The 14,194-nt window shown below is 38.6% G+C and overlaps 2 protein-coding genes across 4 annotated transcripts in view; one reads left to right on the top strand and one right to left on the bottom strand.

The window, feature by feature from the left end:
* The window catches only part of ASPH (aspartate beta-hydroxylase), a 216,116-nt gene extending 212,618 nt beyond the window's left edge, over positions 1 to 3,498 (top strand). For all 3 annotated transcript variants that reach the window (XM_058528764.1, XM_058528762.1, XM_058528763.1), the window contains one exon: positions 598 to 3,498. In XM_058528764.1, the coding sequence (XP_058384747.1) occupies positions 598 to 748 (151 nt within the window). In that variant the 3' untranslated portion in view covers positions 749 to 3,498. The remainder of the gene's footprint in view (positions 1 to 597) is intronic.
* CLVS1 (clavesin 1) overlaps positions 3,484 to 14,194 on the bottom strand; it is a 165,667-nt gene continuing 154,956 nt past the window's right edge. The window contains exon 5 of the mRNA XM_058528767.1: positions 3,484 to 4,582. Within this exon, the coding sequence (XP_058384750.1) occupies positions 4,495 to 4,582 (88 nt within the window). The 3' untranslated portion in view covers positions 3,484 to 4,494. The remainder of the gene's footprint in view (positions 4,583 to 14,194) is intronic.

Here is a 14,194-nt window from a genome sequence, read left to right as displayed (position 1 = left end):
GCATAGCAGATGACATTAGAAGTATAAGCAATCTACCGTTCCATAAAGGGACTTTCTTTATGGAACTTTCTTCCATAAAATGGAACTTTAACAAATGGAGTGGATTGAAAAGAGAATCATGTGGAGATGCACAAACACCATGCCAGGTATCCCATGAGGCATAGAGATGCCTGAGACCCACCCACCCCACCCCCACCCCAATTGCTGTCTGTAGGTCTAAACCAGTCTCTGAAATGCCAGAGAGGGTACCGTGGAGTCACTGATTGGGAAGTCACTCTGGGCATGAGCCGCCGGGGCACGTGTTTGAATGCTTGCCTGACTAAACAAGCCTTGCCTAGGTTTGTGCCGAGAATAAGTATGCCCTGATCACTGGTCCCCTGCCCTTTGTACACCTTCAGTGCTGAGCGTTGAAAATTGATGTTCCTGGTAAGAATCCTGAAATTCGTTCTTAATCACCAAGGAAAATAATAAATCCTGGCTTGGTGTTCCAGTTATCTGGTCATTTGCAAAGGTGATCATGAAAGTGCCTTCCTGCACAGGGACATGAATCGATCCTCAGGCATCTGAATCACAAGAACCCATGTTTTTCTGTTCCAGGACGTGGGAAGAAGGCAAGGTGCTCATCTTTGACGACTCCTTTGAGCACGAGGTCTGGCAGGACGCCACGTCTTTCCGGCTGATATTCATCGTGGACGTGTGGCACCCAGAGCTGACGCCCCAGCAGAGACGCAGCCTACCTGCAATTTAGCATGTCTGCTGGCTCAAGACACACTGGAGAGAGGCTGCCTTTCTAAATCTATCTCCTTGGGTGTGGGGATGGAAGTTTGAACACCAAGGCCCTTAATTCCTTGGACTTGCAGCCTGAAAAATTCTAAACCTCTTCCTAGGGTTAGAAGACACTAAAGGGAATATTTGCCTCGCTGCAATTCATTTAGAAAATACGCTGCTGTATTTCGTCCCATGACAACACCCATCTGATGCCTGTATTTCAGGTCAATACAGGATAGCTTCTGCCTGGCCAGCCAAAGAGTTTTTTCCACTTAGAATAGGCCTGAATGAGTGTACAATGAGAATATATGTAGAAACTGTGAATGGATTGCTTTACTTTATAATTTTTCTATATAGTTATATTTTTCTAGGGTAGCTAGATGATTTTGTCATCGCATACCACTACTTTTTTGTTGATCTTAGCGGTAAGCTGTATAAATGCTTTACTTCTGGCTGTTTAATGGTAACTTTCCTGGTGAACTCATATTCCTTCTTTTAATTACTTTTAGTAAAAGACACTCATATGAAAAAAGAAGTTTTATTTTCCTAATGCAAAGGAGAAAGATATAATCATGCAAATGTCTGTGAACTGTACTGGTCCCTATCCAGTGAGTCTATTTGCTTTTTTATCTTCATTATAGAGCCCATGTCTTAATTTCTTTCCTCGCTACGTGAATGGGAGAGCTATCAAAATCATATTTCTTTCTAAGAGGAACTTTTAACACTGAAAAAGGACATGGAATCATTTTATATTGAGTTATAAAAATGCCACGTGTAAATTTTTTAAATGCCAAGTATTACGGCTTGGAAAAAAAAAAAGTAAAATTTCTCCAAGTAGAAATTTTTTCTTGGGATCAGGTAGATAGGTGGCTGCCAGGACATCTGGCTCCTAGCCACTTTTCTGTCTATGAGTGTCATTGCCTGTTGTAGATCCATGTGAGTGATGAAGTCCTTGAGAGGACTTCCATCACAATTTTGTAAAAATATGCAAGTTGGCAGAGTGGAAGACCAAGAACGCCAGGATCTTTGTCCTGGGTCTAGGGTGTCAAGATTGCATTCGTCTTTGAAAGAGTTTGGAAGACTCTTCCGTCTCCCGGCTTGAGAAACTTCTGCCATTTAAACCTCACTTTGAAATAGCAATTGTTATCCACAGTTTAGCTTTAATATTACCCACAGCTTAGAAATAACAGCTGAAAAATGGTCTTGCCTACTCATTCTAAAGATGATCAATCATTAATGTAATAGAGTATTAATGCATTAAATTTTGTGTTTTTTAAATCAAGGTAACTAGAAATGTTAGCAATAAGAATGTAATGATATTCATGCACTGAATTTTAAGCCAATATGAACAAAAACGCTGAAGAAATGACACACAGATTAGCAAATTTCATTCACAGGTAGAAAAACACTTGTGCTTTCTTTTCCATCTAAGGACAAAGGAGGATGCTTTCTTTATCTCATTTAAAAAACAGTTCTTTAAAATTGAAATGGCCCCTTTTTGCTTGTCCTTAAAGACATTAGCTTCCAGTAGAAGAGTTTGCAAAATATGTGTCTTGTTCCCTTCGGTCTTGCCAGTGTTAAAAATCTCACTAAAATAGATGAAGAAGCATGTGAGGAAAAATATCAAAATTAATTACCAAAGTCCAGAAGAAAAAGCAAACTCTTAAAAAATAAAAAAGTATTTGTGTCCTTCAGTATTTATTGAACAGAGAAAATGACTGACAAAGGACAATACAATCCAGTGCTCATGTAGTAACATTCATGTCACTTATTGAATTTGGTTTTTGTATGTATATTGCATACACATAAAGAAATTCAAAGTATAAGTTGTCATTGTTAAACCATCATCTTACATTCATTTAATGAAATCATGGACTAGAGTGAAAACTAGCTCTTAACTTAGTAATTGTGATATGGTATTTAAAATCAGGTCACTACAGTAGCATTCTAAATATTGCCAATTGAAAAGCCAGAATTGTTATTACTGTTGCAAAGTGTTGGCAAGAATTGACTCCAATAGCATTTTAAATACTTGGATCCCACAACTATTTTATAAACCCGAGTAATAAAGTGGGTTTTCTAATTCACTTTAATTCTTCATCTCTCTTCCCTATGTCATGTTATGTAAGAAAAGTGTTTCAGTGACTGCATTGGTAGAATTATTTCAATGTTGTTATTTGAAATGTCTACACAAAATGAATAGATTTTACTTATACTGTGATGAAATTGGTTGAGAAATATTTTTAATTCGATTTCAATTTTATTTCAAGAGCGGAATACAAAAATTTCTTCTGTATTATTCTTTACCAGTAGCAAAAAAATTTAAAACACCAGATCCATTGAGAAGGAGATGTAATAAATGGTTAAGATTAGTAATATCTGTTGAGGGTGAACGTGGCCAGTTGAATCACCTCTTTCCTTTGAATTCTTTTGCGAACAAATTAACCCTCCCAAATACTTAAAATGTGCAATTGTGTTTTACTGCCCGTTATCAACTAAAATATTTTTTATTTGACATTGAGCACCAGCTCGTCATCCATGAATGCCCATGTCATGCAGGTGGCTGGAAGAATAAGAGATATCTGGAAACATACAACTGGTTTGGCACAAGTAAGGATATCATTTCCTATGATATCTGTTTATTTTTATCTAATTTCCTTTGAATGGATAGTTGGGGACTCCATTTCTAAGGAGAAAAGACAAAGAAATAAAATGATCTTTGGCATTTCATCCTGCATTCCTAGTCTTCTCTTATTTTCAGTACTTGCATATTTAGCCATCCTTAAAGGTCTTCCTCCACGATTGAATACCTACCGTCTCGGCTACAGCCAGGCCCTTTTTCCGCACCTTTACTGGCAGCAGGAGGGCAGGGGGATTAAATGCTTTAGTAGCACTTTTCTTTGCTGTAGTGACCCAAGTGAGGCAACTTGAATGGATTCATTAATCAATGACATCTGTTTTCAATGAGACCCGCCCCCACACCCTGCAGACACATGCAGCCTGTGGGAAGTCACATTGCTAAAGTGAAATAATCATATTTCAAATTGTGCGTCGTCTTTAAAGTCAGCTCATGATAATCAGCTGGTGGCCTGACAAAAGATGTGACATCAAAATCATTTTTGCAGGATTTCAAAGGAAGCAAAAATGCTGCAAATAGCCAGACCTACGAGAACATACTCTTAGGCTGAACAATTCAATGCTGGTGATGAGGTCAAAGAAAATAATTCAATAAGAATGGAAATTACTGGAGATACTATTGTCTCACGGCTTTGTACTACATTAAACTTGACAATTGGGTATGCATGGTTTAATTCTGATGTATCTACTTGAAAATGCACTTAATCTTAAATTGCAAAAACTAGGGAGGGTCTCTGTGCAGTGCCTCAAAAAAAATCCTTGTCCTAATACAGTGTGTGTATCAAATTTGGTTTTTCTTTTTTCAATTCATTTAATACCATAAATATGGGAGAGGGGGAATCTTGTTTACGTAAATGCCTTGTTTCATCCTCCAATCCCCTCTCTGAAAAAACAAGCATCTCTCAAGTCTTCGTTCAACTTTGGCTGCTCAGACCAATGGCTGGTGACAGTCATTACTGGGTGGCAGGAGTGGAGTGCCTTGTGTCAAGCCAAACGCACGTGTCTGTGGGGGTGAGTTGCACATGTGCTTCCTGGGTGGCTGATGCCACCGAAGGCCGACGATCTGCAGGAGTGTGAGTGACCCAGAATTCAGTCCAGAGCCAGGAGTGGCTGAGTGTTCTCATTCTCTCCCTTTTCCTCATGTTTCAGGGTCCCAGCTTCTACCACAGACTGAGATCTAATAATAGGGAAAGGAAAAAGATATGATTACAAACCATTCATGGTGGCAACAATTTTGGAACCTTGGAGGGCATGCAGATTTTATGTTCCCCTTGTTAATCAAGACACTCAAAGTAACTATATAATCTCCCCCCTTTTGTATGTTTTCCTTGCTTTTGTGTCTTCTTCACCACATTTTTATGGGGAGAGGCATCTTGCAATCTTCTTTGCAGAAATCTCTTCTGTTGGTGAAAGGAACACATGTTCTAGCCACATCTCTGCCCCACTGTCTAAACATTCTGTGAATCTTGAGATGTAAAAAGTCAAATAAAATGTGTTGGATTCTTAATGTTTCAAAATGCTTTTTAGAGCCTTTGTTTCTCAAGGTCATAGCAAACTGTCATGCAAGATGTTAAGACCATGACCTTTGGAATCAGATGGTAAAAGTTGATCTACCCCTTACTGGCTGAGGAACCTCTGGGGAGTTCTTAAAATTCTTTGGACCTTTGTTCTCTCTCCTGTAAAATAGAAATATTATCTACCTCCCACAGTTGTTGATAAGGACTAAAACTAATAATATACGTAAAGCATTTGATATGTAATTATAGTTAAAATTTACAGTGCACTCTGTTATCACCATTATTGCAATAACAGTAGTGATCTCTAGTTTCAGTCCTTTCATATTGGAGTAATAATGATTTCTTTCCTGAGTTTATAATATAGATTGAAACTAAAATTATTTTCCAGCTTATAGAGAAGGTTATAAAAATGACTCATGCAGTGGACATTCAATAAATGTTACTACTAAAAAAAAAATCAAACCATTAAGAAAATGGTTGAATTAGTTAATTCAAAAGCAAAATTTACATATAAGTGATGTAAATGGTTAACTCGGGAGGCCTGAGTTACCCAAACCCCCCACATTCCAAAAATCTTCAGGACTGTCCCTTGACTGGCTCCTCTGAACCCCTGGAGTATCCTGCCTGATAAAAATGTCTTTGTGTACCTGAGACTTTGGGCCATGCCATGTAGTTTATGCTAACAATGTGATTTATAGTGAATGCCTGTTTTTGTGTGCCTGGGCTTTGGGTCACACTGTATCAGTTGTACCTCTTGCGGGGGGTGGGGAGGGTGGCGCAGAAGACTGAGCAGCTAACATCAGTCACGCATGTGCTGCATGCCTGTGTGACTCACCCCCCCACCCCTGCCCCCAATAAAAACCCTGGACACCAAGGCACAGGTGAGTTTCCCTGTTTGGTGACACTTTGTACATGTTGTCACACATCATTGCTGATAGAATTAAGCTCTGTCTCTGTGACTCCACTGGGAGGACAACTGAAAGCTTGCAACTGGTCCAGTGCTCCTGGATTCCCCCCAATGCGCCTTTTTCCTTTGCTGATTTTAATCTGTATTCTTTTGCTGTAACAAACCATAACTGTGAGTCTAACAGCTTTTCTGGGTACTGTGAGTCCTTCTAGCAAATTATCAAACCTGAGGGTGGTCTTGAGGACCCCAAACACAATATATAATAACAAATAATTGTTATTTATCCACCTGGTATTGTAAGTTCTTTATATATATTAACTTCATTTTCACACCCCTAAGGAGTGGTGCTATTATTGTCTCCATTTTATAGATGGGAAAAAACTCAGGGACAAAAAAAAATCAAGTAGTATAGGAAAGGAACACACACAGAGAGTGAAGAACAAGACAGGTTTATCACCATCTCACTACTCCTGGGTGTACCTAAGGCTGCAGAGCTGTTTAGCTGAAGTATTTAGTATTCCTTCCACCTCACTGTAAAAATAATTTTCTGCCTAAAATTCTTATCTTCATTCAGGATATGTATATACTGTAGAAAGCATAAAATAAAGAAATCAAGAAGCAAATCAGTACAATTGTCTCAAAACAATTGGTTTCTACTCTAAATATCAATCCAGTCAAACAGTCCAACTTTAGGTACCAAGCCTAACCTTTGAAAGTGAAATGGGTTCATTTACTGCTGGGACAGGGCAGAGGAAGCCCCAGGGAGTAGGTTAGCTCAGCTCCTTTACACATTTTCTACTCATTTCTCTCTTTGTTTTAGTTAAGAGCCTAATACATGTGTATGGGCTGGGGGTGGGGGGCAGTGAATAGATTTATATAAGGAACAGAAAAGCTGAAAACACAGAAGGCATGAAAAAAAGAGGAACACAGCTGCCCACCCAGGCGACCTCCCTCCAGCACCTCGGACAGCTGCTCTACTGCTTCCCCCACAGGCCCTGGTGAAAAGGGAGGATATTGATGGCCATTCCACATTACAGACCTTGACCTGCATTTCTCTTCTTTCACTGAGTTGGCTTTACTCTACAACATGGCAAGTGAGTCACAGCCACAGAGAAGGGACCTTGGTGACCCATCTAGATTAACCCAATAGGAAATATTCAGTAAGGGACCATGCAGCCTCTTGAATATGTGCAACTTGAGAAACCCACTCCTGGATGCCCCCAGAGGGGAAACTGCTAGAAAGTTCCTACATTGAACTAAAACCTGTCTTTCTGCAATTTCTATATACTGTGTCTACTGGAGTCACCCAAGTACGTGTAATCCAACCGGTCCACATAATAGTCCTTTAAGTATTTATCTAGTGCCCTCCAGTACTCTCCTTGCCCCCACCAAAGCTAACCAGATTCCACTTGTGCCAAGTTTTTAAAACTCACCACTCCACACTCTCCTTCTTCTCTTTACCAACTGGTTGCCCACAGGGCATGACCTCAAAATAGAGTGAAATTATTGCTTCCTGTTTTTTGTATGTTTCTGTTGGAGCATGGACATTGCATCTAAAGTTGCATGAGCCTTTCTGGCACTCACATAACACAGCTGAGGGAAAATTTAGCTATGTTTACACATGCTGGTTTTAACCATTTCTCTCCCATCCTGAAGGTGCATGGTTATTAGTTTTCATCTCTTTAAATTTGGCTCATAGTTCCACCCTATCTCCATCCTTTGGGATCTTAAAGTGTGTTATCCATCCAAATTTCTGTCTGTGATTTTAATGAATATTGGATTTTTTTTCAAACTTTTTCTGCCTCTATTTTGGGAGATATTATGGGAAAAAAACCAACAAATTCTCAAATATTGAATTTTGAAACAAAATCATTTATTTACACTCACTCCTGTTAAGAAATGTTTGTGAATGTCTCCTGCTGTATGCCGAGGACTGTGAGCAAATGTTCAGAAACCTTCATTCTTTTGTGGAAATATTGCTTCAGTTAACCGAGCCAAGACCCACAAACAGATGTGGGATTACTATGATAGGCACCCAGAGGAGAGAGTGTTTGGGGGAGGTGAGGCATTTGCTCTAGAAGGAAAGGAAGGAGGGAAAAAGTTATTATTCACTCAGCAAAATCATTCACAGTCCTTGTTCAGCTGACTCTCTCTTCCACTTGAGGTCAAATTTGGATCTACATGACTTCTTTCAATACCTGTACTGACAGCAGGAACGCAGAATGCAAGCTCTCTTAGCCAATAAACTGTATGTCTTGGATGAGTGGCGAGTAACAATTGAACAATTCTGAGACTAAGCATGAGGAACCAAGCATAATGTTTTTTTTCCTGTCTGCATTTTCCTTGATTGAGAGGATGACCATAGCCTCTTTACTTTCAGCATAACATAATTCCATTTATCTGGTCACACAATGAACATCTGATATAAGCAACACACTATATTGTGAAGTATTTGAAATTCATTGGAAAAACAAAACAAATGTTGCTTTTTTAAAAATCTAGTATAAATAAATAAAGCTGAGAAAAACACCTTTCTTAAATCTTGCCCTCAGACCATTTAGCTAAGTCAAAGTACTCTCTGGGAAGACTGATCAACTGCCCAGTGATAAAAATGTCTCCCCCACTTGTAAACAGAGTGCTCAGAAATTGAGCATGTTAATGCATTAGCCATGGAGGAGCGACTTGCCTTGCAACTCCGTTGTCCAGATAATTCTTGGTGGCAATCTCCGCATTCAGTGGCGTTCCTTCCTCACAAGAAGCTTAACACTTCTGCTAAAATAAATATTTCAGACTTTTCTCTTGGGTCCTCTTTCCAACACTGAAAGCCAGCTTAACCCCAAGAATAGGCAAGGGAGTGATTGGAGCTATTTCAGCCGTCATTATCTCAGTGGTGTAGCAGACTACCCTAACAAAGGCTTCATTCTAGCCCTGATGGCCACATTTTGTTTTCCTGCTATTATATTCTCTCTCCCCCTCAGTCCCTTCCCCCTCCTTCCCCATCCCTTCCCGCTTCCTCCCTCTCTCTCTTTCCCCCTCCCATTCCCTCTCCCTTTCTACTTTCTACCTACCCCCTTTCCTCTCAAAATTCAGAACTTTCCCCACTCCATATCACCAAAGATTAGCCATGGTTTAATTTTTACTGATTCTAAAGGCAATTAAGTTCCAGAAAGAACAAGACAAAGATGGAAAACATTCACCATGAGCTAGTCCACTCTGCATAGACCTACAATTGGACTGAGAGTTCTGCTGTCATTTCTAAAACTTCATTTATTTACCTTATCTCTACATATTCTCCTTACTAATGAACTGCCATTGCTTAGCTTGGGCTATGTGGACCCCAAATAAGTGCACAGGAACTCCGCCCTTCAACCCCAGGCATTCACCAAGAGTCATAGAGATCAGAGCTGTAAGGAGCCTCAGAGTCGACGCAGCAAACCCTCATTTGACTTAGGTCCTACCCACTCGTTTTCCAGAGACCAACCTCCTTACTTCATCAGGAAATATTCCATAGTCCTGGTTTTATTTCTTAAAGTCCACGATGGGCTTCGTTTTGTGGAATAGCACAGAACTTCTAATTTACTAGTGAGCCTATATAAGCACTTCTAAACAGAAAGAGAGTATGTTAAAAAAAAAAAAAAAAGAAGGTATCTTTAAAGAATTCTCCTAAGTAATTCTAGTCAGCCTCTTTTTCTCCCTATAACTTAAAGTATCAAGAAAATTCCACCAGGAGCTCCAGCCTTGGCTTGAATGATGGCTCCACCACCGGCTTTGTGACCTTGGGCAAATTCCACCTCCTCATGTGTAAAGTGGAGATATGATAGTACCTACATCATAGGAAGTGGGAGTAATGAGGATTAAATGAATTAAGGCATGTAAAATGTTTAACCCAGTGTCAGTTTCATATATGTGCTTGTTCATTTTTACCTCTTATTCTTTTCCCCATTCGCAGATAACAAAAATTAAGGTCTGGGGATATCGAATTCATTTACAAATTGAACCACGAAGCATGAATTCAACTCCAAGTTCCTATAGCCTCATTATGAAACTTACAAGAAAGAATTGTGTGTGCTGATGCATCATGTAACCTAACACTAAATGAAAGACTAATATTTCAAAATGGATAAAGGCTAATAGTTTTAATTCAAAATAAGTGATGAGACTATTCTACATGAAAGATATAACCTTATTACTTAACCTTATATCTTGTAATTTTTAGAAGTATCACAGAAATTTCCATCTGATTAATGATTATTTATGTAGCTTTCAGTGCAATGTATTTGTAGTTGTTTCCACTGTGTAAAGCAGTATGGGGTTTCTTTCTACTATAATGCCTTCAAGAATGGCCTTGATAAGGAGTCTTAAGGAATGTTTTTTAAGACATGTATTCTGTTCAGCTACCAAATTCTTTATAATCAAAATCATCCTTGCAGGCAACATGATTATGCTCAGTGGGAACAATTAACGTTTACTGAACCAGATAAATAAATCAATTTTTTAAAAAGATAAGCCTAAATATTTCTCACATAAAGCAGCAAACCTATTCCCTATCGAAGTGAACAAATGAAAAATAAACCTCCCTCTCCTCTGACAATACAATTTGCCACAACTTACTGAACTGGAAATATAAAGAAACCAATCCAAGAATGATAAATTTTCTATTACTTTTGAAATAAACTGTTTTTAGAGTAAGCCAAACATTCAACTGAGCTCTTGCCTGCATGTACTATAACTCAAACTTAAATGTATAATGTATTTCTGTTTAAATGTGATGGGCTTGGGCTCTGACTAGCCATCTTATAACAAGAAAGAAAGAGCCAAGAGAAAATACGTGCACCTTCAGAAAGGATGGAAGCAGGTTGCTTTTGTGAAACTGGGCTCACATGTCAACAGGACCAGAGTAGCACCATCCAACATGGAGCCCTAACAATAGGTGGCTTTTGCAGACTTGAAATCGGGCCAGTCTGAATTGAGATGGGCTGTAAAGGTAATGTATACACCAGATTTCAAAGATTTAGTATGAAAAAAAAGATTGTAAAATATCTCATTAATAATTTTTTAAATTAGATATTGAAATAATTTTTGTATACATTGGGTTAAATACAACATATTATTAAAATTAATTTCACCTGTTTCTGTTTACTTTTGTAATGCAGCTACAAGACAACTTAAACTTACGTATGTGGCTCACGTTATATTTCTGTAGGACAGCTTGGTCTAGAGCCTCATTTACTCCACCTTGTCTGTGGCTGAGCTCAGAGTAATACGCTTATCCTTGTTTAGAAACTCATAGTCATCTTAAAGGACCTCAGCAACAACATTATGTTTCATTGCCAATATTCACCGTTCTAAGCTCTTTCCTCCATCTGTTGGTTGTCATACTGTGGCGGCTGCGTGTTGCTGTGATGCTGAAAGCTATGCTACCAATATTTCAAACACCAGCAGGGTCATCCATGGTGGACAGGTTTTAGCAGAGCTTCCAGACTAAGACAGACCAGGAAGAAGGACCTGGCCACTCACTTCTGAAAAAATTGGTCATGAAAACCCTATGAATAGCAGTGGAGCATTGTCTGATATAGTGCTGGAAGGTGAGAGGATGGCACAAAAAGATTGGGCAGGGTTCCACTCTGCTGTACACAGGGGCGCTAGGAGTCCGAATTGACTAGACAGTGCTAACAACAAAGCTCTTCCCACGTATTAACTCATTGAATCCTCACACTGACACACACAAAGCCCCATGTGACATGAAAGCTGTGTTCTGAGTATCACTGTTGTTTCTTGAATTCTAACTAGAAAGAAATTTTATTAGTAGACTCCATTAATTTGTTATCATTTAGAGAAGAGTGAAAGTGTATCTTTAAATGAATAAATAATATGAATAGAACTTCAGGAAGAAATTTAAACTACCTAAAGAAAAAGAAAGACATTCTTTCTGAACAAATAGCAAAATTAATACTAACTTTATGTTATGACTACAGATTTTTCTTGCTGTTCATTACAAGGGCCCTCTGAAAGGTGGATGAATTGATACAAGAGTACTAGGCTAGAGGTTAAGTGCCTTTTCTTGTCACATGTGTAACTGACTCACTGTGGGACTCTCTGGAGCACCTCACTCAGCTTCTCAGATCCCACATTCCTCAACTATAAAATGATGATCTTGGATGGGGTAACATTTTTAGCCCCAAGATTTCAGGAACTCTACCAGACTGGGTAACAATCATCATTTGTTCTTGAAAATAATGAGACTTCATTTTTCAAAGTTCTACAATTCAGACTTTAAGCTAATTTTCTCAAATAGTCTAAGTACTTCTCTACCCCAGCATTTGTTTTTACCTCCTTTTAGAAAAGCATAAAAATACTAAAAATGACAAAGTTTGGCCCGACATGGAAAGCCTTTTCTGAAGTTAGTATGTGCTCAGGACATTTAGGTTTCATGAGTCAAAAAGATTTATCTTTTAAAAATATCTTTCACTTCCGTAAGTTTTAAAATGTTGAATTCAAAGCTGCCATGTGCTACTTAATAACTATTTTCATGTGTCATTGTTAGTGTTTAGTTTATTTAAAATGTCTTATTGCTACAAATGATCTGTGCTCAGGTCACAGTTTCTGCTGGAGAGAGTAGCTCTCATCCGATCCATAGCCACCAAGGGTGTTCCCGTGTGCACAAAAATTCCATCTGAGTTCAGTAAATCTTGTTTGCTACATCTGAAATCAGTTTGAGAATGTTTTGGAAAGGAAGATTTCAACACACAGTTTATTTGGATATTTTTAGAATTTTCACCTACAGGAGAGTTTCCCATCTCCATTTCTGGTTATTATAATTCTTGTCACCATCATCATCATCATCATCATCATCATTAATAACAACAACAACCATTCACTGAGTGCTTACTACATGCCAGGTTTTGCACCAAGTATTTACCCTGCATTATTTTTGTTTAATAATCTTCTGGGCCGGCCCTGTGAGTTAGCGGTTAAGTGCGCGTGCTCCGCTACTGGCGGCCCAGGTTTGAATCCCGGGCGCGCACTGACGCACTGCTTCTCCGGCCATGCTGAGGCCGCGTCCCACATACAGCAACTACAAGGATGTGCAACTATGACATACAACTATCTACTGGGGCTTTGGGGAAAAAAAAAAAAAGGAGGATTGGCAATGGATGTTAGCTCAGAGCCAGTCTTCCTCAGCAAAAAAAGGAGGACTAGCATGGATATTAGCTCAGGCCTGATCCTCCTCACACAAAATAATAATAATAATAATAATAATAATAATAATAATAACTATCTTCTGAAGTGGGTATTATTAATTTGATTTCATGGATCAGAAAACTCTGCCTCAGAGAAGTTAATTAATTTGCTCAAGATTCCATAGTTAGGTGTGGAACTAGAACCTGAACCCAAATGTGACTCTTTAGTCTACATTTTTAAACACTATGCCATGCTATGCTGTATGAAATATCTACACCTTGATAAGAAACCAAAGAATATAAACATATCTATCAGGAATTGGAAAATTCAAGTTCTCAGAGAAGCATTTCTCCTATTGTTATTGATTAATCCAAAAGGTAACACAATCATCCATTATTTGTAAAAACTTTATTTTAGGCATAGTGAATGAAATTGGAAAAGAAAATAGCAGAATTTCATTCAGCAAAAAAAATGTTCCAGTGATTTAAAGGTTCTGCAATCATACCTTTATCTATAATGACCAGTAAGGTATTTAATAATACTTCAAGGTCCTGTCTTTTAAACATACAGCATTCACCCAAATGTCTGGCAACACGTCTGCAGAACTGCAATCAGTCATCATGGAACTTCGATTGGGGTGGAGAAACAGAGCAGATTAGATTTAACCGAGACCAGAGCTCAACTGCCAGAGGACAAATCAGTCCAGGAACTTGGAGATGGAAGGAAGGCGAGAAGGGCCCAAGGAAGGCCATGGTAGAAACTGGCAGCTGCAACTGGACATTCTGCTTAATTTATTTACAGAGAGGTTTATTGCTCTTTATGACACTATGCATTCCTGTCGTATTAACTCACAGCTTCGCATCCGTAAAATGAGGAGAGAATATTACTGTATTCTCCACTGGGCTATGAGAGATAAAAGATGTAATAAAGTGCTTGGAGCTCTTTGAAAGAGAAATTATTTAAATTGGAAGGGTTTCTCATTTTACTAACACTTCCCTGTGCGTGATCTTCTGAGCATGACCAATTGATACTCTGCCTTGTCTGATAACAGAGATTGTCCACATCTGCCCACTTGAAGAAAACCAAAGAAAAGACTGCAAGCTTAGAAAATAGATATGGAGCTGTAGATTATTTACATTACAAAACTACTGTTAATTTTACTGAGCGATTTACCAAATAATTC

Source organism: Diceros bicornis, chromosome 33 (genome assembly GCF_020826845.1).
Source record: "Diceros bicornis minor isolate mBicDic1 chromosome 33, mDicBic1.mat.cur, whole genome shotgun sequence".
Classification (NCBI taxonomy): Eukaryota; Metazoa; Chordata; class Mammalia; order Perissodactyla; family Rhinocerotidae; genus Diceros; species Diceros bicornis.
The sequence above is the reverse complement of the archived record's forward strand: the minus strand, read 5'-3'. Positions and strand labels throughout refer to the sequence as shown.